The following is a 22228-nucleotide window of genomic DNA, read 5'->3' as shown; positions in this document are numbered from 1 at the left end:
AAAAAAATCAAAAGTTTTAAATATGTAATCCAAAAAGTACCTGGCTTCATTTTTTTTGTACCTATATTTATAAAATTTTTTATATTCAAAATATAAGTTAAAAGTTTTTAAAAATGATTTTATATTTTTAGATTTTTATAATTTTTATAAAAAAGACAATATGAATAATGAGTGAAAAAGGTTCAGCTGACACAGCAAAAAGAAAGAAACAACATATAAGTATTAGTGATTATTTTTCTAAAAGAAAAAAAGTGTCTTTAGAAGGTAGTTTGTTTTTAAATATATTATTTCAGTGTTTAAAGAAGTTATCTATAGTACCCATTATTTTGTTGTGGTTTGATTTTTTTATTAGTTTTTTTTTTAAACCTTATATATTTTTTAATTATGTCCTTATGTGGTAGTATTTTTTGTTTTTTTCTAAATTTATGTTAAAATGTAAGTTTAAAAATGTATTTTCTGATCAAATCTTTTTGTGTTATTATAGTTAAATTATTGTGCTATAGCGTTTATTTGGTCATTTATAGTTGAGTTATTGTGGTGTAGCATTTATGTGGTCATTTACTGAGTGAAGTCAAACCAGTTTTGCTAAATTTTTAATAAACATCCATGAAAAAGCTGTTGTTTATGAATTGATACATTTTACAATTGTATTAGGTTTGTTCCATCTCTATAATAAAATGTTAAAAAAAAAACATTTCCATCAAATTGTTTTAATCTATTTTTTAGAAACAATTACAATCTTTAAAGTAGCTTCAAATTGAATTTAATGAATTTAATGCAAATGGTGGAAAAAGCTGGGAGAAAAATAATCAATAAAAATTGAATAAAAAAAAAGTACAGTTGAGATTATGTTCTTAATTACATACAATAATTTTGAATAATAATAAAATGAATCTCTGAAGTTAAAGAAGAAAAGCTTTTGCACATTTTATATCTCTTGCTCATTAAAATCATTTGCTCATTAAAATCATTTAAAAAACTGCTAATGTTAATTAGTTAATAATTATGTTACTTTTGTTTGCAGATATTATTTAAACTGAATATTTAATGCTAAGAAGACAATTGTTTTAAACATTTGTCTTCTAAGTATTAAACAATTTGTCTGAAACAAATTTAAAAAATTAAATTTTAAAACATTAAACAATTTTCTTAATGAAACACTACTATAAAAATTATTAAATTTATGTAAAATGAGATTTTTAATAAATGTATATATATTATATATATATACATTTTTTTAAATAATCCTATTATTAAAAAAAGTGCAAGTGCGTTATTAGTAATTTTTAATTTATCTGTAAACCATTCATTCATTTATTTGCAATTTTATTTATTTATTATTGGCAATTATTGGCAAAACTTACAAGAAAATAAATAAAAAGATTTAGAGGAAATTAAAACAAATTGACAAAGTGCAGATAAAAGAAATACTGTTCATAGTTAAATACATAATTTATTATATATTATAACATTATTATTAAAATAATATATAAAATTTATTAAAGTAGTAATAAAATAAGAACTTCAATCATTTAAGGATTCAAGGGTTTTTACCATTGCTAAAATAAAATTGATTTATATAATTGAAGCAATGTCATTACTTTATTGAAAAAAGCTCAAAAATAAAAATGAAAAGGAATAAATAAAAATTACTAAAATTGAAGTTTATATCATTTAAATAATGAAAATAAAATGTTAATCAACTTTCACTGAAACTTTATTTGAAAAGATAAAACTTGTTCAAATAAAGTTTCATCTTCTTTTGAGATTTGGTACTAATGCCCAGAAGATGTTAAAGATGTTTTAACAAGAGATATGACATTCATTCTTGGTACCCAACAATTATCATCCCGCTTTGGCCAATAGTACGACCGACTTGGATAATGTGGATCCATAGACTTTACCATAAAATCATCATTCTCTTTATCAACTTCAGAAACCATACCAAGCTAATAAAAATTGTCGTATTTGCAAAATAGGTATTGTGACATCAAAACATTGTCAATTTTAATAATTTCATATTTATGTTTTTTTGAGGAAGTCAAATGTTAGAGCAAAATCATCATCATCGGATACCCTTTTTATTTTTATAATTGAATGAGAAGATGGTATAAATTGATGGAAACTTCTTGTCCCAGGAATAGTGGTTGCTATTAAAAGTCTATCAGTAAGTTTGTTTCTTACTATCTCCATTTTTTCAGTAGCAACTTACACAAACGTAATCCCACTGATTGAGTTTTGACAGTATTCAAACATTGCTTGAGAAAACAGTATATGACCTGTGGTTGGACTCTGCAAGCTAGCTGTTTCAACAAGCCTTTTCTATCGCACCTATTCTATCGCATGGAGATTTGCCATGACTTGTTGCAAAGAAATTCCAGATGCAACAAACAGAAAAGTCTTGCGTGTGGTGACATAAATTGTAATTGTTTGCAGTTTTTGTACTGCCCTGCACAGCCATCAGAAAAATAACGAATTTTTGTAGTTGTGGCACAAAAATGAGTTTTTATATGATTTTTGGTTTTTATGCATAACTTCATTGATAAATCCAACATCATGATTCAAAGCATCTGAAATTACACAAAAAGAAGATATTTCCAATTTCACTTTCTTGTAGTAGATAACAATTGGATGAAGAGAACATTGACTCTTACTTCAATGGTAACTTTGTATCTCGGCTTGTACTACAAAAGTATAATTCTCTGCAAAATCTGCCTCATCTATACTAATTGATTCTTTGAGATGCTTTGGATAGCTAGATTTTGATTTAGCTATAAATCAATGAGAAGTAATTTTATCAAGTTGTTGTTGTCCACTGTTTGAAATCCACTGACTGTTCATTTTTGTCACTGTCATATTGCTCTTTTAGATCATCATTTTGTGTGAGATACTGCTGGAAATAATTTTGAGCAGCTTGTATGTCAGGACAACTATTGCATCGGTGAATCATGCAAACTTTAGATTTTCTGCTGCAGACAATCTTTTCAATGATTTCATGGTAAGATGCACTTAACATTATTTTAACATTTTGCACTCAACATTAATTTAACATTTTGGTGTATTATACACACAAAAACAGAATGTGTACCTTTTGGACCAGCAAGGATGCTAGTCCAAAAGGTACACATTCTGTTTGTGTGTTTGATGGTATGCTATGATGCCTTTTTGGTCGCGTAAAAACCTTGCATTTTGAATTTTGTGTTTAGAAACTAAAAATTCTTTTGCTGCTTTTCTGAGAGACCAAGATTTTGGGGTTAATGTCAAAATTTGAAGTTGCTGCCTTCTGTTAGAAACCTTAAGTTTTTCTTTCATGCATTCTACAAGAAAGTCTAGATCGCCAGCTTCGGTTTGAACTTCCTTTAGAACTTCAGTTTTTGGTGATCAGATTCGGTTACATCCAGAGCAGTTGCAAGCTTTTTAATAACTCCTTCTTCAACTTTCTCTTTCACAGTGAAGGCTTGTTAGAGATTTTGGGTAAATGAACTTTTAGAGGATACACTTCAAGTTCGCATAAAGTACTGTTGAGCAATGATCTTGTTGATTCCAGTATAATTTCTTTTTCCATATTATCTTCAGTTAATTTCATCTCCAACTCGTTCTCTTTTGGTTCTTCACTTGATGCTAATTTATGTCTGCATTGTGGACAAAGTTTTTCACCTAGAACTACAAGTTTGCCTTTACTGCATAGGTACTTTGCTGTATCCAAGTTGATTTCACGAAGACTACCTAAAAAAAGGGAAGAACTCTTTTAATATGTATAAAGATTTTAATAAAACCTTAAAAAGTTTAAAGTTGTATGGTATTTAAAAGTGCATTTTCTGAAGTCAGCTAAAAGGTTAAATATAGCTAAAATAGAATTTGGCTGCCAATAATTTCATTATTGTAACTCACAACATTTTCACAAAACTAAAAGTTATGACTACTATAAATACCTTTTATAACTTTGTTATGAGTATTAAATGGATTGCAGCACCCTATTAATTTAGTTGTATAACGCTTCCAATAAATATGTTTATGATGGAGACAAGTTGTTGGTTTGACATTTATTATTGAGAGCCCAATTCTCCACATTAATATTTCTCTTTCATATTCAGGAATATCTTCAAAAGGTTCAGTTCCCAGCAATGATGAACAAGTCGTAAGATGAAATTCACTTTCTAGGTTGATTCCAATGGAGCACTGTTGGTTCTTTTCCATGACTAAGAAACTGAATTATGAAACAAGATTTAATAGTTATTTAATCTAAAATTAAAATAATTTTTTTTTATTGAAATTTGTTATTGTTAACTGTTGTTTCAAAACTATATTTAGACAACATAACTGGCGTAGCAAAACTATTTATTAATCACAGCAGGTGTTGCAAAACTATATTTTTCATGATAACTCACTTCTTAAAACTTTATTTACAGGGTGATTTAATCAAAAGTATAAACTTTAAAATTGAATAAAAATTGTAGATCAAATCGGATTATTAAGTCCGATACACCATTTTAAAGATAAATTAAAAGGAAATTGAGTGATAAGAATTTATTTTTTATTTTTTATCAATATGACCTCCATTTTTTCAATTAATAAATGACATCTTTTTGTGAAATTCAAAAAGGTTGATTCCAAAGCCGAAGTGTTTATTTTTTGGATTTCTCTCGTGATGTTCTCTTTTAAATCATCCAAAGTCTTCGGTAATGGCTTATAAACTTTAGACTTAAGATAACCCCATAGGAAATAATCACATGGATTGAGTTCTGGTGATCGTGGAGGCCATTGTTGCTTGGTAATGAATTTCTCCCCAAATTTACTTTGTAACCACTCTTGAACCATATTAGCCGTATGCGGAGTAGCCCTTGTTGAAAGTAGTATTTTTTGTGACTCTCAACTCTATAGTGCTTAGGCCAGAAAAAAATTTTAAGCATATCCAGGTAATTGTGCTGATTTACCATTCCTTCGAAAAAGTAGGGTCCGTAGATTTTTCGGCAGGAAATGCCAAACCAAAACTTTAGCATCTTGCACTGGTTTCTCTATCCAATCCTCAGGTCTCTCATTCAGCCACATTTTGCTTGTTGATCGACTCAGTAAGGTAAAAATAGGCTTCATCTGTAGTGATCAACCATTTGTGAACATCCTTTTCCAAGTCTAGCCACCATTGAGCAAAAATGACCCTTTTTTCATAATCAAGTGGCAATAGTTGATGAGCACTCTGGTATTTATACGGTTTGAGTTGTAAATCTTTGAGAAGAATATCACGGCAAAGGCTGTATGAAATTTCAACATCAACTGAGGCTTTTCTGATCGACAATGTAGGATCTTCGAAGAAAAGTACTTTCAGCTTATTTCTGGCATTAATTCGAATGTCTCGCTCATTCCTCGGTTTTGGTGGCAAATCAAGTGTTGTTCCGGTTGTATCAAATTTTTTAGATAATTTTGTGATAGCTGTTGCTGTTGGAAACGGTCTGTTCTTAAATTTACTTCTATAAGCTCTCTGAACCAGACTTACGCTCTTCAACTTGACTAATTTTTTTGTTAAAAATATGCGTTTTTGAATATCGTATCTCATGGCTATGCTGTTATTTTAATTTTTTTTGAAATTATTAACATTAAATTTCCTTTTTAATGAGCTTTAAAATGTACTATCGCATGTAATGTATTTGCAATCAAAAAATTAATTATGTTAATTTAAAGTTTATACTTTTGATTAAATCACCTTGTATATATCAAAACCAACCTTAATAAATTGTTTTTACACACCACAATTGAACCCATGACAGTCAGGCAATTAGTGAAAATGTTACCCCATTTTGTGGTTAAGTAATATACCATTTTAAAATTCAAAAGTTATTCTAAAATATTAGGAATTGAGTTAGTTTCTCTTCATCTTGGTATTCAACACCTTTAAAAATGGTCAGGTACAAATTTTCAGTCATATTTCTCTACTAGAACTAAAATTACACAAAAATATCGCTATAAAATCTATAATAGAGAAACCAAAACCATCTTTTTTATAAAGATAGCCTAGGATCACCTACTTCATTTGAAAAAAAAATCGAATCCAGGAGACTTAAGCAATTTGGGAATTAATGAAAGCGCAACCCATGGTAACAGAACAAAAAATTTGACTGACCATTTTAAAATAAAAAAATAACTAACAAAAAATTTAAATTTCACTATTTTATCTATATTTTTGAATTCAGCAACCTCAAAAATGGTCAAGTACCAATTTTTAGCCACATTCTTCCACTAGATCTTAAATTATTCAATTAAAAGTACTACTACAAAGTTTATAATGGCGGAAATGGAAAAAAATAGGGCGTTTTAGGCTGAGTTTCAAAATGTCATAACTTTTGAACCGTTTGGATTTGGGAGCTCAAACTTTACATTTTTTTTTGTTATATTACTAGGTACCACTGGTTCAAATTTGAAAGAAATCTGAGAGGGCGACTGAAAAATTTCAATTTTTTGTCCCACTTTTACATGGAATTATTCAGATGAAAACCAGGCTGAAAAACAAAAGGATCAAAAAAAATTTCGCTTTAATTGCTTTTTGCTTTTAAACTTTTCGCTTTAATGACCCGCTAGCAGTTAAAGTAGTGTATCATAAACAAGAAAACTAGTTTAAACACTTTTTCAAAATTTAAATAATTTCATTTAATTTTAGTATATATATTTTCCAAGTAACATTCTGATTATTTGTCAAACTTGCTTTTAAATCTCAGATTTTTTTTTCAACAGGTCAACCATGACCGACAAAAACGAAAGGTGATGATTTTTTGATTTTTTTTCTCAACCGTTATTTCCTGTAGCACAAATGAATGAACTGTTGCCTTTTAATGACTAAAATAATGTTTATTCCATTAAAATATTGGTCAAAAATATTTAAAAAAAGGTCATGCACAAACCACTTTAAAATAATATTTATGTAGGCATTTTAGCATTTTATGTAATTGTATAAACAATGACGGCTGTGCGCCGTCAGCTAGGACAGTGACGTCATGGTGGTGTATTTTTTTGGAAAGCTTCCGTAGAGTTCTAAAACTTTCTTCAGCTGTTTTGCAGTCTGCTATAAACTGGTATATAAGCGGGTAGTTTTAAGCGGGTAATTTTATCTTAATTTAGTGTCATCTCATTTTATTTAGTATCATCATTATCTTAATTTAGTGTCAGCATTATTATTGCCTTATTTTAATTATTGCGCATTCTCTATAGTTTAAGTATAAAGAGATCCTTGTATTATTTTAGTTACATTTAACTCTTTCGCAAGTTATAATTGAGCATATAATATTTTATTAGTGTCTGTCTTTTTCATTTTCTATAATTGTTATTTGCTTCTTGTGAAATAAAATATATTAACAATAACAGTTCAATTGAAAACTTAATAACAGTTTCTTTAATTTATTACGTAATTAATATAGATGTTAAGGCCTTTCCTATTTCAGTTGCTGAGTAGAAGAGAACGTGTCGTTCAAGAAGAGCTCTTCTAACACGGAGAAGAACAAGGAAACCTGGACTAAGAACTTAATCCAGTTTCAAGCTCCATCAAGAAGAGGCAACGTGGCAATTTATGAAGCACCCTTGAGCGAGCAGAGTCGCATGCCCCTGAAAAACTATATCATTGGACTCTTCAAATTTCTTGAATCCACTGTCAAAGAACGGAGAGAGAGTATCGGTTTAATTGCTGTAGAGCTCAAAGACCTATGGAACAAAACGTTGAACTTCCCGCATGTATCTGATCAAGCCATTTGTGCAAAACTAGAAAAACTTCTGAAAGACTACGAGCGCTGCAGAAAAAAACAAAACTTTGATTCATTGAATAAACTGTTTGACATGGCCAAGATGAAAGGTGAATGGTTTTGCAAGGAGGATGAGAACCTCTACAAACTGCAAATTGAGAGCAAAGGTTATGTTGGTTATATAGACTGTCAAACCTGCTAGTGCCAATACCATCCACCCATTTAAGCAAAAGAGGGCAGTGGAAGCAACTGTGTCCACACTTACCAGCTTAACACTACCTGATTGTTCCGAAAGTAGCACAGACTTATCCGAGAACAGTATAGATAGTCCTTGGGAGGATGACAATGCAGCATCACTGAGCAAAAGGAAGCATAACCCAACAGGAATTGCAAGACGTCTTGTTACATGCTCAAAGCTGTCGTCCCACGGTACAGCAGTGGTGTGCTGCCAGCTTTCTGGTGAGGGCATTAAAATCCCAACCCTATGTCAATCAGCAAGGCTATCTACACAAGAGCTGCTCAGGTGAAAAAACACTTGGTGAGCACCCTTCATCTGGAGAAGTGGAGCATACACTTTGGTGGCAAACACATTGAGGGCTTTGAATATCAGGCCGTCGACTAAATTACCAAACATCGAGTATTTCTTTGTACAGGATTTGATGAGCAATTACGATAAATTGAAAGCAGCCTTCAGCAATTGTAAAACTGAGATTAAGGAAACAGGTGGCTGGGTAGAGTTTTTTATCACCTCACTCGTGTCTTCTGTCACTTAACTGAGAAGAATGAGATCCCCTTCGTGAATTTCAAACAGATCCTAAACATTAGCAATGCAAGCTGGAACTCTTGTGCCACTCTAGCCCTTCTTGCATTTATTCTGATGCCAGAAACCCGGAGCAGGTTGCGTAAAATCTGTTCATTCAATTTTTACTCATGGGCTGACCATTGGTTCAGCAGTCAATTGTTCCGCGTTGAAGATTTTGAAAAACTATCTGAAGCTCTACATGACTACCCAAAAGCGCTCAATTGCTTAAAAACCCGCTGGAAAACAGATGACTCTCCAATCAACATTGCCCAAGGCAACCAGTGCAAGTGTACCATCAAAGATATGCAAGAATTGCACGACTTCTGCCACAACAAGGACAACCTCCCACTGAGATTCATCCTCTCTAATGACATTATTGTGAATATTTGACTTCCTTGTGCATTTGATGATCCTATATAATGTTGTATGCGTGTGACTCTACAGCTTGTGTTCAATTTTGTATCTGCTTACAGTGACTTCAAAATTTTTGCCAAAAAGCTAATAAATAAAATTCTCAAAATCATTTTGTGCTTGAGGTTTTTTTATCAAATTGAATGTAATATTTTATTTAATCTTAAATGAAAGCTCATTAAATTATGGTACAGGGAAACGAGGTTGTATAAAAGTCATCACCTTAATATATATGTTTATATATAAACCAGGGGCTATTCCAGGAAAATGATTTGGCAGGCAGTACCCCTCGTTGCCAATGCTTTTTAGGCATTATCACGAGGGGTACCACCGTAAGGAAATTTGCCATATGTAAGCATTCTTTTGTGAAAAAAACAATATTTGTTGTTAAAAAAAAAGGTCCTTAATTTCTGAATTTTGGTGGCGCCTAAATATGCCAAGGCTCTTTAAATTGGTCTGGAATAGCTCCTGTAAATATATAACATAATATTTTGTATTATTTTGCTATTATGTTTATATTACCCTGTTTGTACTTTTGGTGTGCATTGTCAAGGCCACATTTGAAGCTGTTTGTTATTGTTTTGGGTTTATTAGTAGTAATTAGGGGATTGCTTGGACTATTAAATAGTGTACTAAGTGCTATCTGTGCTTTTAGTCAAGTTCTTCAACAAATCCAAAAATGACTCAAGTATCAAAAACTATAAATCATAAAAAACCATCGTCATCACCATGTTATCTAAATCTATCATTCACTAACATTCATGGTCTTCAAAGTAATTTTTTTTATTTTTTGTACAATTATCTTCATTTTCAACAAGGCTGCAAGCAACCTCTATTAGAGATTGAAGTTAATGGAAGAGAAAAAATGATGTTTATAAAGCAAGTTAACAATTAACATACGACTTAAAAGATTGCAAATTATATGAATCAGGAAAACAAGATGAAGGGAGTGAAAAAACTATATGAAAAAGAATTTTTAGGGCACTTTGGAACAGTCACAGTAAAAGGATAAGACTTAATTAAATGGCACAAGAGACACAAGCTCTTTAGAATACCATCCATTAAAGTATTTATAACAAAGATAAAGAGAAGCAACATTACGACCATGTGACAATGTGTTTTTGCACCTGGTCTAAAATAGAAAAGACATCATTCAAAGATCCACTCCAGACGTGGCAACAGTATTCCATACAAGTAGTGATCAACCGAAATTCTGTTTCAGTATCGGTTTCTACCAAAATGCGGTAGTGGTTTAGTGGTAGAGCGCTGGCTTCATAAGTGAGAGGTTCAGAGTTCGATCCCCACCATGTCCCTGGTAGTACTGCGCTCAACTTGTTTCTCCGCGCAGTGGCCTTGTTTGTCAAGGTTTGTGTTTTGGAGATATAGAGTTGAGAGAGGGTTATAACCACAATTAAGTAGCCTCCTCGTCTGTAGTGGGCTTCACGGCCTTGAGGAGGTGAGTTTAAAAAAAAAAAAGTTGTTAACTTTTGCTATTAAATTATATTGCTAACTTATATATTAAATCTCAATTTGTGATATGCGTGTAATCAATTCTAACATAATACTAGTATAAAAAAACAGCAAATGTAAAATTGTATTTTTAAAAAATTTTTTCTAGTGAGATAAATTTTGACCAGCTGAAATGTTGGTATTGGTTTCGGTAAAATATTTGCCGAAATGTCAGTTTCGGTTTAGGCATCGAACTATAGTACCCAAAATTTCAGTTTATTTCGGTTTCGGTTTTTTTTCTGTTTTGGTTGATCATTACATACAAGGACATATTAAAGATTTATAGAGATAAATAAGAGAGAAAGAATAGAATCTGGAGTAATAAAGTAGTGATAATGATTAAGAGTTGCAACCTAAGCAGATGCTAATTTTGCAATGGATTTGATATATGGTTTCCAATTCGCTTTGATTCCACAGACTATTCGTTTATGTGCTTTAATTTAGCATCACTTCACTCTATCACCTTTTTCTTTGTTTTATTTTGCTCTCTTTTATCTCAAGACTGCATTCTTTTTGATGTTATTTCTGATAAAATTGACCATGCCATTTCTCTTTATCCTTCAGCGAATATCGTTGTTGTTGGTGACTTAATGCTCATCACACTAAATAGCTTGGTTCTGTTTTAAAATTTTGTTTTTCTCAATATATAACACAAATAGTCAACTTTCCAACTTGCTTTCCAGAAAATGGTAGTCATTTACCTTCTCTACTTGAATTATGTCTTGTTTCTAATCCTAGTCAGTGCTTAGTTTTTCCATATTCACTTTTAGGTGCTTCTGATTATGGTTTGATCTCTCTAATTCTATTATCTCGTTATTCTTCATTATCAGAGATCCCCCCTATCATCGTAGCTCTTACAACTACCTTAAAGCTGACTGGGACTGTTTCCATGATTTTCTTTGTGATGGCCCTTGGGTAAAATTCATTTGCCTTCCTGCTGACAAATGTGCTTCTTACTTAACTTCTTGGATTAACTTTAAGCCTCCCCTTTTATAGTTTTTCTTTTATTGTACTGCAGCAATTTCCAATTGTAACAATTACTTCCATACCTATTGCCAAAACAATTCTACAGAAATACCATTTATTCTTGTCTTGATAAGAAGCCAACACTCATTGATTCCTTGTTGAGGTGTTTGAGCCTGAAAAAGATCTCACTTTAAGCTTGAAAAGGATCTCACCAGAGTCGGGTCAGGTCATCCTGCTACTGGTAACATGTAACCCAGTACAATCTGCTTCATGTCCTGCTGTCTTGTAGGATACGCCTTTTTAGGCAATGGCTAGGAGATGCCAACTCCGGCTTAAAACATATATATATATATATATATATATATATATATATATATATATATATATATATATATGGGGCTTTTGGTTAAGTAAAGGCTAGAAATGGTGTCTCGATAAAAATACTCATCTTGGGCGGATGTTAAATGCATCCGGCTTGCAAAGTTCACCAGACCTACTTGCTTTTTGTGAGACTAAGACTTTGAGTTCAGCTGTCTCATCTTGCGATCTTAGTGTTGATGGTTATCTTCCTTTAATTCACAAAGACTCCTATAGTTACATGCTTGGCCTGGGCATTTACATTCGTAAGAATTCACTCATTTGTTGTGAAACTAGGTTTGAATCCACAGATTATTCTTTTATGTGCTTTCGTTTAGCACCACTTCACTCTATTGTCTTTCTATTTGTTCTATATCGCTCTCCTTCATCTCAAGACTGCACTCTTTTTGTTGTTATTTCTGATCCTATTGACCAAGCCCTCTCTCTTTATCCATCAGCTAATATTGTTGTTGTTGGTGACTTTAATGCTCACCACTCTGAATAGCTTGGCACTAGTGTCAGTGATTCTGCAGACATTAAAGCCCACAACTTTTGCCTTTCTCTATCTTTAACTCAAATAGTCCACTTTCCAACTCATTTTCTAGACAACTCAAATCATTTACCTTCTCTACTTGACTTATGTCTTGTTTCTGATCCTAGTCAGTGCTCAGTTTCTCCACATTCACCCTTAGGTGCTTCTGATCACAGTTTGACCTCTCTAAAACTAATATCTCATTCTTCTTCATCACCTGAATCCCCCTATAATCATACCTCTTACAACTACAGTAAAGCTGACTGGGATTCTTTCCGTGATTTTCTTGGTGATGGCCCTTGGGTAGAAATCTTTTGTCTTCCTGTCAACAAATGTGCTTCTTACATAACTTCGTGGATTCAGGCTGGCATGGAATCTTTTGTTCCCTTTCGACGATTCCAGGTCAAGCCTCACTCTCCTCCATGGTTTTCCTCACACTTTGCTGCTGCAATTGCCAATCGAAACCGTTACTTCCATATCTATCAGTAAGACAATTCTCCAGAAAACAGATGTCTGTTTATTACTGCAAAAAACCATTCTAAAAAGGTTTTGTCTAATGCCAAAGCCTGCTATTCTCAGGTCATGAAATCTTGTATCTCATCTCAAAAATTAGGCTCTCGTGACTTCTGGAGAATCTTTAATAGTATTAATAATAAAGGCAAATCTTTAATTCCACCTCTCTTGTTTGGTTCAGACTTTGTCACCTCACCTAAAAACAAAGCTGAATTGTTTGCTAAAAATTTTTCATCAATATCATCTCTTGATTCCACTAGTTGCATTCTATCTGATATTGCCAACAAACAGGTTGATCCATTGCTTGACATTCGTATCACTTCCGCTTCTGTATCTAAAGTGATTTCCTGCCTAGACTCTTCTACAGCTTGTGGCCCGGACAACATACCTGTTTTTGTCATGCAGAAGTGTTCTCCGGACCTGTAGTCTATACTTTCAAAACTATTCAACAAGTGCTTATCAGAGTCTGGTTTTCCAGCCTGCTGGAAAGTGGTATCTGTTATCCCTATCTTCAAAAGTTCTGGAGAGCGATCTGGTTTGTCTAACTACCGTCCCATTAGTCTTCTTCCTATCATAAGCAAGGTTTTTGAATCCTTAATTAACAAACACTTAATCTCTTATCTTGAATCTAATAACTTACTTTCTGACCATCCATATGGAATTCGATCTTTTCGTTCTACAGCTGATTTGCTAACAGTAATAACCGTTAGGTTTTATTGTGCATTAGATAAAGGCGGAGAGGTTAAGGCCATAGCTCTTGACATTTCAAAAGCTTTTGAAGAAGTTTGTCATGCTGGTCTTCTCCATAAGCTTTCTTCTTATGGTGTATCTGGCAGTATCTTTAAGATTATTGAATCCTTCCTTTCCAATTGTAGTATAAAAGTTGTCCTCGATGGACAGCACTCTTCTTCTTATTCTGTAACTTCAGTGGTTTCTCAAGATTCTATCCTTGGCCCTATACTCTTTTTAATTTACATTAACGATCTTCCAGATATTCTCACATCTAAGGTGGCATTGTTTGCTGATGATACTACCATTTATTCTTGTCGTGATAAGAAGCCAACACTCTCTTATTGCTTGGAGGAGGCATTTGAGCTTAAAAAAGATCTCACTTCTGCTACAGCATGAGGCTCACAGCGGCTGGTGAACTTCAATACAGATAAAACTCAATTTTTTTCAGCCAATTGTTATCACAATAAGTTAGATATTCCTATATTTATGAAAGGTGATGTACTCGATGAGTCATCTACTCTTCATCTTCTAGGATTAACTCTTACTTCCGATCTTTCTTGGAAACTATATATCAAATTCATTGCAAAATTTGCATCTGCTAAGGTTGCATTTCTTTATTGAGCTCGACACTTTCTTACTTCGGATTCTATTCTCTATCTCTATAAATCTCAAATCCGGCCTTGTATGGAATACTGTTGCCATATCTGGTGCGGATCTTCTAATGATGCCCTTTCTCTTTTAGATAAAGTGCAAAAACGCATTTTAAACATAGTTGGACCTGCTCTTGTAGCCAACCTCTAACCATTATCACATCGTCGTAATGTTGCTTCTCTTTCTCTTTTCTACAAATTCTATAATGGGCACTGCTCTAAAGAGCTAGTGTCTCTTGTGTCATTTACTAAAATTCATTTTTGTGTCATTCTTCATTCAATTAAGTCTCATCCTTTTTCTGTGACTGTTCCTAAGTGCTCCAAAAACTCCTTTTTGTCTAGTTTTTTCCCTAGAAGGAAGCGAATTCCAAAGAACATCAGTTCTTTGGAATTCGCTTCCTTCATCTTGCTTTCCTGATTCATATAATTTGCAATCCTATAAGTCGTCCCTCAATTGTTATCTTGCTCTACAATCTTCATCGTTTCTCTTCCAGTAACTTTGAACTTTAAATAGTGGTTGCTTGCAGCCTTGTTGGAAGTAAAGATGTTTAAAAAAAAACAATCTTCTGCTACAGCATGGGGCTCTCAGTGGCTGGTAAACTTTACTCAGACAAAACTTATCTTTTTTCACTTAATTGTTATTGCAATCATTCAAATCTTATTATATTTATGAACAGTAATGTACTCAATGAGGCATCTACCTTTTTTCTTCTTGGACTATCTTTTACTTCTGATCTTTTTTTGAAAACCATAAATCAAGTACATTGTAAAATTAGCATCTGCTAAGGTTGCATCTCTTTATTGTGCCCACTAAAGTTGAAAAAAAATGTTTGTTTTTTTTTCACTTAAAAATACTTTTTTTGTAGTTTTTTTTATTTTTATTGGCTTTTACAGATGTAAAGCCAAAAACTATTCATGTGAAGCTTTTTGAAAAAACTTCTCCCTTACATTGTTAGTTAGCTAAATCGGACATTAAAATATATATTTTTTACAACAGAGTTTACAACAATTGAATAGATTACTTCACACGCATCAATTTGTTAAAAAAATTTAGATATTGCATAAATAATTTCGCTTAATTTAATAAAAATAAACAAAAATTACTAATAATTTAACTTTTTGTTTCCCATTTAAATATCTTCCTTGATACTTGGGGTCAAGTAGATTAGCAGTAGAATTAATTTTTGTTGAGCACAAGTCTTTTCTTTTAGAAAATAGTTCTTTCATTTCTACTTCCTTTTTTTTTGTTAAGGGACTGCGTACTATGTTTTGAATAATATTATTTTATAAATTATAAAAAATTTTAACTACAGGCGACAACATTGGGCTATCTTGGTTGCATCAGCTTTTGGTGCTAGCAGCAGGCTAGGATAGGAATGGCGCGCGATCGCACTCTGTAACTGAACACCCTAATAATTTTTTTTCATTACAGTTTGACCACGGCTGTTTTAATGTTTTACTAATTTAAATCCAATAAAAAAATTGTTACATTATAAATAACCATTACATTATGAATAACAATTAACTGTTGATCTTTTCAAACGTTTTTATTTTATGGGAAAATTAATTATAATGATCGTTAAAAATAAATGCATTTTGTGTAAATTAAATATGTAAATTTTTTTTAGTAGGCATGTATTTTTTTATGATAAATTTAAACATTTGAAACTATTTTTCCATATCTTTCAAAAAATCTTTCATAAAATTACTTTTTTAAATACTTTGAGTTATGAATAAGTTTAATTAAAATCTTCCCATTGCAATGGAATGATTTAATTGCTTTATTTTTATTTTTTTTCTATTTTTACAAAGAATTGTTTTAAAGTTTTTTTTTTAAACTGACTTACTAATGAAATGATTAAAAGTTACTATTTTAAAAAGACTATGTTATTATTTAAAAAAATTTATTTATTTTTTGCAACTTTTTGAAAAAAAATGTTTATACAATTTAAAAATATTATATTTTTTTCAATTCAACAATTTAATTTCACTTTTTAAATAAACAACAATTTAAATAAAGTTTGTTCATTTATTAAACAATCATTATAAGTAATTTGTAAAAGCGTTTAACAGAACTTTAATAAAACGTTTCAAAAGATAAGTTTTAAAGTAATTTATTTCAAACGCAATTAAAAACAACACAAAAAGTAAATTTCGCTTCGAGTTTGAGTTTTATTTTAAAGCTTATTTATTTTCTTTTTCGTAAGATTTGTTTTCTTTTACAGTTTTTTAAATTTTTTCATAGTTTCCAGACTTAAAAAAAATGCTAAGCTAAACTGTTTAGTCTTTTTTCAGCACATTTCTGAAATGTTTAAATCATCAAAACATCTAAACAGGTCATGGCCAAGTTGTCAACAAAAAAAATCATTTTTGTGGTCAGCAGTATTTTATAAACTGCTCAGTTATAAAATTAGAAAAAGTTTTTAGTATGAAGAACTTTTATTTAAGTTTAAAAAAAAACTGTATTTATTATTTATTCTTAAAAAATAAAGATTTTTTTTTTTTTTTTTTTTTCGTTAATACACCTCCCCAAGGCTGAGAAGGCCTTGGGGAGGTGAATTAACGACGAGGAGGCTACTTGAGGATTAGCAGATTAGATCAGATAACCCTCTCTCAACTCTATGAATCCGAAACATGAATATGCTTCATTTCTGCAAAATGTAAATAGTTTTCAAGTTTTAATTTTTAAATTATTCATATAAACTATGTGATCAGACCTGTGAAAATACAGGTCTGTTGAAGTCTACTCCACAACGACCTTTTCTATACTTTTTATATACCTTTCTTATATATATCCTAGTTAGTAAAGATTAAAGACAAAAGATTATTTTGATTTGTCAAAATAAAAAAGGAAAAATTAAAAAAAACTCTGTGTCAACATGCATGAATGGGTAATGGCAGCATTAAATTTGATATTTAAATACTATTGGATAATTCATTAGTATTTTTGGTTTAAATTTGTTAAACTAATACTCACCTAGCATTACTCCATCCATCACGCATAAGTCCTACAGAATCTGCTGTCGCAATAAATTTATTAACATTGCTTGATATTCTTTATCCAAAAGTGTGTTTAACACTTCATACCTTGATGGGAGCTGAAAAGCTTGATGTAAGTCATTTAAAATTTTTTTTCCAGTATTGATTATTAATTAAACTTGTGACCCACTTGCATAATTAGTTCTAGATAGATGTGCATCAATTGATTCCTATGACATTATTTATCTCAGATAAACAATTAAAACAAATATACCATGCAAAAAAAAAAAAAAAAAAAAATATGTTGATACCTTTTCACATTGTTTTATGCTATCAAACATGGAACAGATTAACATTTTTAGAAATTAGTTCTGTATGTTTTGTATGTATGTCTGAAATAATGTTTGTGTAATCTGTACTGTTACAATGCTTACTTGAAATAAGGTTTTTAAATTTGCATATTGCTTTACTTTGGGTTGTTTCACTTTGTGTTGTTTCTGTTATAATTTTTCATGACATGACTATGTCATCATTTAAAAACTTGTATTTGACTTCAACTCGATATTTTTTCCATTTCCTAATATGAATGGCCATTTGTATTCCACTTTTCAACACAATGATATTGCAAAAAGAGCATTAAACTCTTTCCATTTTGATCACCTGGCTTGCTGGCTTAAATAAAATGCTTACAATTGTTTCTTTTTTACTCCAAGTGCGGCCACAGACTACTTTATTATTATTACTCATTATTATGCTCTTACCTAACAACAAAATGATATGATTATTATGATTAAAAATCTACTTAATGTTTGCAAAACCTGACTTGAACTAATTTAAATAACCAACAAACAAATCTGTTGCTATTTTGTTACTTAAAGGTAGCTTAAAAAGTCTAAAAAACTATGATGCACTAAAACATAGTTATTTAAAAAACTAAATTAAATTACAAGATCAGTTTTCATATTACTAATCTCTATTTAGTTCTTCAATAAAATTGACTTTAAAAAAAATTTGGGAAATTTTTTTGATTTCTGTGTGGTTCTGCAACCTAAAGAACTTTAAAGCCAATACTTATACGACGATATTTTAAATAAAAAAATGAATAAAAATAACCCTTTTAACAAATATAATCTAAAAACAAAATTTTTAAAATTATTTCAGTGTTTAAATTTAAAAAAAAAGTAATTTTTTCAAAAAAACTACAAAAACTAAAAAATGAAGCAGTTGGTTTTTTTGACCAAAAAAACAATTTTTTTCGCAAAAAAACAAGAACAAAAAAACTGACTCACATCTCTATGCTTTCCACTATCCCTATAATTCTCAAATCTGTCCTTGTATGAAATACTTTTGCCATATCTGGAATGGATCTTCGAATTATGCCCTTTCTCTTTAGGTCAGATGCAAAAATTTGTAAACATAGTTGGACCTGCACTTGCAGCCAACCTTTAACAACTGCCACATCTTTGTAATGTTGCTTCTCTTTCTTTTCTCTATAAATACTATAATGTGCGGTGCTCTAAAGAGCAAGCGTCTCTTGTGCCATCTACTAAAATTTATTCTCATGTTAATTTGTCATTTAATTAAGTCTCATACTTTTACTGCGACTGTTCCTAAGTGCTCCAAAAATTCTTATTCATCTAGTTTTATTTCTTGAACATTAGTTGTTTAGAATTTGTTCTGTTCATCTTATTTTCCTGATTCATATAATTTGCAATCTTTTAAGTCATCTGTTAATGGGTATATGCTAAAAAATTATTAGTTCATTCTGCATGTAGCAAAAGTTGTTGATTGAAAATCAAAATTTTTTACTCTATTATTTTAAAAAGTTTAAAATTAGGTTCAATTTTAGGCCATTGATGAAACCATCTGAATTGAAAGGAGTAGAGCAATTAAATTTATAAATGTAATAAGTTTGTTGTGTAAAAAAGTTGTTGTGTAAATAAAACATAAGTAATACAAGTTGTTAACTTTTATTAATATTGTTCAAATCAAATCAAATATATTTTGAAATAAGTTATAACATTTCAAGGAAATTTACAATAGTACAAGTACTGATATAAAGTAAAGTAGTTCTAAAGTTTAATTTTTTATTAATATTATTTTAAAATTGAAGTTTTTTTTTAAAGAAATCTGTAAAACATAATTATCTTTTTTGGAGACCTTTTAAGTCTATATAAATGTTTTGCAATGAAAAAGATTTGTAACAAAAAAATTAAATACTATATGATATAGAAAGAAACGAATGTGCTCTTGGTAAATTACATCTGACATCTGATACAAATAGATTCTATTACAACTCTTTAAACTATTTATCCTTTTTTTTTGTTCATTAAGACTTTATTTTTTTATAATTTAGTTTTATGTGTTTAAGCTCTAAGCCTGATCTTTTTAAACATTTATTAGTTTACATAAATTAATTCTCATAAATTAATTAGTTTACATAAATTAATTTCACATAAAAAAGTTAATTCACATAAATTAATTAGCTCACATAAATTAATTTCACATAAAAAGTTAATTCACATAAATTAATTAGTCCACATAAATTAATTTGTTCACATAAATAAGTTAGTTCACATAAATTTAGATCTTGATTTTAAATCTTATATTATATTTGTTGATTTTATATTTTATGTTAAAAAAAAAAAATAACACCTTCTATAGTTGAAATTAAAAATTTTTTTTTAGCAGTTTTCTTGCTTAAAATAAAAGCTTGAAATAATTTTGTTTTAATTTTAGAATCAACTGTTAATAATAAAGAACACAAAGAAAGTTTCTCAACTGAAAATATGTCAGCATTTGAAGAGTCAGAAGCAGAGAAAATTCTTTCCATGATTTTAGTTGATGGAAATAAAGAGGCTATTGAAATATCTGGAGTTCAACATTTGAATGCGAAAGTTGATATTCCAAACTATTTTAACCGTATGCCTTGTTGCAGTAGAACATTACCTCACCTTAAACCTTCTGATAATCATTCAATTTTGTTTGATGTTCATTCATTAGGTAATAAAGCTCCACAACCTTATCCTGAATATTATAAAGATTATTGGGATAGAACTCATGTCAGAATGCCTTGTTCTGATGAAAATCTCTATCCTACATCTGACAAAAAAATTCAAAAGCGATGGGATTTAATTGAAGAAGCACTGTTAAAAGGATTTCAAACATCAAAAGATCTTGAAGATGCAGTCTTAAAATATAATCATCATTACAAAAATAAATGGAATTTTGAAGCTTGGCATAGCTATTGCAATATTTATCTTGATGACAGAGGAAGAGATTATTTGTTTAAAAAATTGTTACCGAGTATGGTTAGATTAGCTTTGCAACTTCCAAATATAGTTACACAGTCGCCAAAGTTACTACAAAAAGGTAGAAATCAAAGTTTGACATTTTCTCAAAAGCAAATATCATGTCTCCTTGCCAATGCTTTTTTTTGTACTTATCCACGAAGAAATTCATTAAAAACATCAGACTGTTTTGGATATCCTGATATTAATTTTAGCAAATTGTTTCGAGGTGTTAAAGATGTAGTTAATTGTGTTAAAACTGAAAAGTTAAAAGCTATTTTAAATTATTTTGGCTGTGTAATTGATGAAGTAAAGTGTGGGACTGTTACTTATACAAGAAAAATTCTATCACCAACAGATGAGCCTGACTGGAAAGAGTGTAATTCACTTTTTATAGATATCCATGTTAGTTCTGTTGGAAACATTGAAGATAATGCTGATGGTTTAACACAAGTTGATTTTGCAAATCGAATGATAGGAGGTGGCGTGGTAGGTGAAGGTTGTGTTCAAGAAGAAATTCGTTTTTTAATTTGTCCTGAACTTATTCTAGCAAGACTTTTTACAGAAAAGTTAGAACCAAATGAAAGTTTACTTATAACTGGTGTTGAAAGGTTCAGTACCTATTCTGGTTATGCTCAGACATTTAAGTACAGAGGAAGGTTTAATGATCTTACCCCAGCAGACAGATGGGGAAGACGTTATTCACAAGTTTTAGCAATTGATGCACATGTGTTTCACTGTTATTCTGATCAATTTAAAAAAAGTTCTTTAAAAAGGGAGTTAAATAAAGCATTTTGTGGATTTTTAGAAAAGGATATTCAAAAAAATGAGCTACCTGCTATTGCAACTGGAAATTGGGGTTGTGGAGCATTCGGTGGTGACATTTATTTAAAAGCATTGCTTCAGTTAATGGCAGCTTCAAATGCTAGCAGAAATATAGTTTATTTTACATTTGGTGACGAGAAGTTTGCAAATGAACTTACTGAAATTCACAAGTTTATACAGGAGAATTCATTAACTGTGGGAAATTTATGGAGTATGCTTTTGCGCTATAGACAAGACTTAAAAGACTCTCATATTCAACTTTATCCTTACATAAAAGATTTCTTTAAAGGTGTTTCGAAAAACATTTCAAGTATTGAGATTTCATTTTCTGGAGAAGAAGATAATTTAGAAATGAGAGGAATTCCATGTGAAATTCCTGATGATATGGAATCAAATTCGCCGGAATATGCAGCAGAAACTCCATAATATATATATATATATATATATATATATATATATATATATATATATATATATATATATATATATATATATATATATATATATAGACACACACACATACATGTATAAAATATTTTTATCATGTATGAAGTATATCATATATAAACTATATAAGTAGTGTATATTTTTTCTCATTAGAAAAAAGTCTTAAGTTGGTTTAAGATGTTTTTATTTTTTTTCCTTATTCAATAAGAATTTGTTATTCAATTTTTATTATTCAAAAAGTTGTTTTTTGCCTATATTTAAGTTATTTTTGATAATCTACTCAAAAGCAACATATTAAAGCATGTTAAAGGAAAAATGTTATATTATTTTTGCTTTTTTTATAAATTTTTTTTCTTTTTTTTTGTATTTTTAAATATCAGTCTTTCACAGGAAGACGTGCGATCGCACGTCCTAATATGTTCAGGCAAATTATATTTTGCCTTTACGGATTGACCGCAACTTTTGACATATTTTCAAAATTTCAAAATGCTCTT

General features: G+C 30.4%; 1 protein-coding gene across 2 annotated transcripts; it reads left to right on the top strand.

Annotated features, from left to right (window-relative positions):
- Positions 1-98: 98 nt before the first annotated feature.
- Positions 99-21747, top strand: LOC100202705 (poly(ADP-ribose) glycohydrolase). Of its 2 annotated transcripts, none has more exons than XM_065806246.1 (2): positions 99-219; positions 19912-21747. In XM_065806246.1, the coding sequence occupies exons 1-2, from the start codon at positions 168-170 to the stop codon at positions 21711-21713; spliced, it is 1854 nt and encodes a 617-aa protein (XP_065662318.1). In that variant the 5' UTR covers positions 99-167; the 3' UTR covers positions 21714-21747. The 2 variants fall into 2 exon arrangements, with proteins under 2 accessions (XP_065662318.1, XP_065662317.1); XM_065806245.1 differs by having other exon boundaries at positions 99-264.
- The last annotated feature ends 481 nt before the right edge of the window (positions 21748-22228 follow it).

This window comes from Hydra vulgaris, chromosome 09 (assembly GCF_038396675.1).
Source record: "Hydra vulgaris chromosome 09, alternate assembly HydraT2T_AEP".
NCBI classification, from domain to species: Eukaryota; Metazoa; Cnidaria; class Hydrozoa; order Anthoathecata; family Hydridae; genus Hydra; species Hydra vulgaris.
This window is presented reverse-complemented; position numbering and strand designations above follow the sequence as displayed.

Bases quoted from the DNA above. Each gene is read 5' to 3' on its own strand.
- LOC100202705 (XM_065806245.1), top strand. From the start codon at position 168: ATGAGTGAAAAAGGTTCAGCTGACACAGCAAAAAGAAAGAAACAACAT. The intron at 265-19,911 runs GTAGTTTGTTTT...TTTTAATTTTAG, and splicing joins AAAAAAAGTGTCTTTAGAAG to AATCAACTGTTAATAATAAA.